The sequence below is a fragment of the Poecilia reticulata genome, linkage group LG21 (assembly GCF_000633615.1).
Source record: "Poecilia reticulata strain Guanapo linkage group LG21, Guppy_female_1.0+MT, whole genome shotgun sequence".
In the NCBI taxonomy this organism is placed as follows: domain Eukaryota; kingdom Metazoa; phylum Chordata; class Actinopteri; order Cyprinodontiformes; family Poeciliidae; genus Poecilia; species Poecilia reticulata.
The window spans coordinates 19,308,234-19,311,242 of record NC_024351.1 but is presented as its reverse complement, the minus strand read 5'-3'; the positions used below and the strand labels follow the sequence as shown (position 1 = coordinate 19,311,242).

Here is a 3,009-nt window from a genome sequence, read left to right as displayed (position 1 = left end):
CACCTCTGTGGTGGGTTTTAGGAGGTGGTCTCCGACTTAAGGAGAGGGTGGACTTACAAGAGGCAGAATTAGAATGTCCCCATCCAGGTTTCCCCTCCTTCTGTGTGGCGTTGTCGGTAAAAACTTGGGTATTTTTTTTTTTTTGCCTGGTGTAGCCGCAGGTCCGGATTTAAAAGGGCAAGGGACACTTGGGTAGAGCCGGTTTTGGTGCCCCAACAAAAACAAACAAAAACAAACAAACAGAAATACCTTTAATAATACGTTTTTTTTTTATCCACATATTTATTAAAACTGTCACCATGTCATGATAGTATTCACATTTAGTAACTTTTTTTGGGGGGGAGGGGTGGAAGAATATTTTTATGAGTAGTTTTACTTCACTATACTTGTTACTTTTACTTGACGAATATTATTATGAACAATTGTTGCTCTTACTTGAGTAAATCTTCTTCAAAAAACTTCAGTGAAGACAGTACAAACATATTACAACCAAAAATCACATTAGAACCACAGAGCTCTTGGTTTTACACCAGCTTTGTTGTTGTAATGTTATTTTTTTTTTATCTGCCTAGCCTGTTGGGCCAATTGGAGATAAATGAGATACAGTAAATATATATTGTCATTTGAAGTATTCTATTTAAACATAAATACATTACCTACTGTAAAGATTAAAATGATGTGAAGTTTGATATAGATAAAAATGACTTGAGAAAGTGTTTCTTCAGCTAAAATGTGTTATTTTGCATTTTTTATAGTATTGGTTTTATTTTAGTCTTTACCAAACTTTGCATGTAACTTTATAACAGATCGAATTTAAATGATTCAATTATTCAATTCAGTTATTATAGGATTTCGTAATATAATATATAACAATCATATAATTATGTATATATTTATATATTATTTAACATTTCTTTATTTGTATAATTCATTATTTATTTAATTATTTGTTATAGTTTTTCAGTAGTTGTAGGCGTTCTTTTCTTGTTTTCTTTCTAAAGAGCGGCAGCACCGGCGCAAATTCACCCTTTGGACAATGTAGTCCAGCTATGACACATTCTTACACAGTTCCAATGCCAAGAGCCTACACTTCCCAGCGTTCCTCGGGGATGCTGCGCTCCGTTGTTTTCCCAGCTCAGACGCGGCTAGTTCAAGTTGCCATAGCAGAATGAAGTAAGGAGACTCTTCTGTTACTTATCAGTGCTGAAACAAACTCGACCAGCGCCGTCTTTACAGTACATTTCTAGCGTTATTAATTTACCTCATTAGTTTTTATTTAGTCGTTTTGACGTTTTATCCGAGGGTTTAATTTGTAGGCGAACGTTTGGTTAGCTAGGTGGCTAACGTTCCCTGTAGTTTCCACTTGTTGCTAACCCTTCGGAGCATCCTTCACAACAATGAGCTGGACTGCGGTTTACGGGCTCAAGCGCAGTTTCAGCCGTCGTCACTTAGTCGGATAGCACTGTGTCTTAGCTTAAAAGTAAAATGACAAAGCGTCAGTGTAGTTTTCCGACGTCATGTTTATGTTCAGTAAAAAAAAAAAGAAGTTCTCAACTATCCCACCCTGCTGATTAACGTTAGAGCGAACAGTTAGCGTTTCTAGTTGTGGCCGCTGCTCGTCGCTTTGCGCTGTCCGCTGGATATGTCTCAAGCCATGGACACGTCCAGCGAGTCAGAGTCGTTCGGAAAAAAGGTGCGGGGACACAGGCCGCGGGGGCGTGAGACCCACCGCAGGTCCGGGCGGGACAGAGGACTTGTCAGCGGGGGCAGAGAAGACGTGCGAGCCGCGGAGATCTCTGACAAAATCGGCACCCTCGCCAACACCTTACAGGTATGGTTACAGACGATGCTCGGATTTTACACACTTGTTTGCGTAGATTTATTCTGCCCTAATAACTGTTATAACAGCCTGCGGAAAAAGTGATGTGAATATTGAATCTAATAATCAACATCTCTTAAATTTGCACTTTGGATAAACTTTGCTTTGCATATGTTTCAGGACACAAGTAGGAACCTGACGAAAGTTGACAAAATGTTGGGTCAATACAGGGATCACGCAGATGATCAAGCTGAAGCCATGACATTGGTGAGACATGCTTTTATTTATTATATACATCTTCAAAAGTCTTACTAAAGATGCTGACTTGGTTATCTTTTCCATGCTCCCTTGCCACTTTATTAGGCACACCTGTTTAGTTTTGTAACAGGATTATGTTCTTTCTATAAGGCTGGGCAATAGATATGTGGCTTAGAAATAAAATATTGATTTTTCTTCTTGCTTTCTTTTCTAAAAAAAGAAACTACCAATAACAGGAGATGTTTTCAAAAAGTGGCTTTTATGATGGAGAATTAGAGCCTAGCTGCAAAAATGTTTTGTTTAATTACAAGAATATAGTCATAATATTTAGCGGAATGGTTTTACCAGAAAAACATCTTAAAATTATGGAATAAAAAACAACCAAACTTTAAAACTACTACTTCATTCTCCTAATATTATGACTTTATTTTGGTAATATCAAGACAATTCTCATATTATTTTGACTTTATTGCCATGTGACTATTCTTGTATTACTAACACTATGTTCTTGTAACATTATGACTTTATTCTCATAAAAAAAAATCTTAGCCTGACCCTTATATTTTATTGTAGAGTTGACCTGTACCAGCTGTAAAGATGGCTGCTTGTAGTGCAATGATGAATATAATGAGTATTGTTGCTCACTAGCTCTGCAAAATATTTTATTTATACCATTAGGTAGATTTAGATACAGTGAGGTGAGTCAGCTTTCTTGCCAAACAGTGAATTTCACATAAACCTGCAATAAATATAAATATAAAAATGGTTCCCACAATAAAATTCAACCACTTTTCAAGCGTTTTCAAGGTAAGTTTTCAAACTTGAGTTCCTCAAGGCTCTGAATGTTGTAGGGTTGTGTTGGCTCACGCGACTCTGCAATATCGCATGGACATCGGGGGCAGTTCCCCTGGATTGGCAGACTGGGGTGGTGG

The 3,009-nt window shown here is 37.5% G+C and overlaps 1 protein-coding gene across 8 annotated transcripts in view; it reads left to right on the top strand.

Annotated features, from left to right (window-relative positions):
* Positions 1 to 1,063: 1,063 nt before the first annotated feature.
* The window catches only part of cep128 (centrosomal protein 128), a 57,260-nt gene continuing 55,314 nt past the window's right edge, over positions 1,064 to 3,009 (top strand). For 3 of the 8 annotated variants that reach the window (XM_017302312.1, XM_017302310.1, XM_017302309.1), the window contains exons 1-2: positions 1,066 to 1,831; positions 2,000 to 2,086. In XM_017302312.1, the coding sequence (XP_017157801.1) occupies positions 1,643 to 1,831; positions 2,000 to 2,086 (276 nt within the window). In that variant the 5' untranslated portion in view covers positions 1,066 to 1,642. Of the gene's footprint in view, positions 1,832 to 1,999; positions 2,087 to 3,009 lie in introns of all 8 variants that reach the window. The other 5 variants (XM_017302315.1, XM_008398228.2, XM_017302313.1 and 2 more) reach the window with 3 other exon arrangements.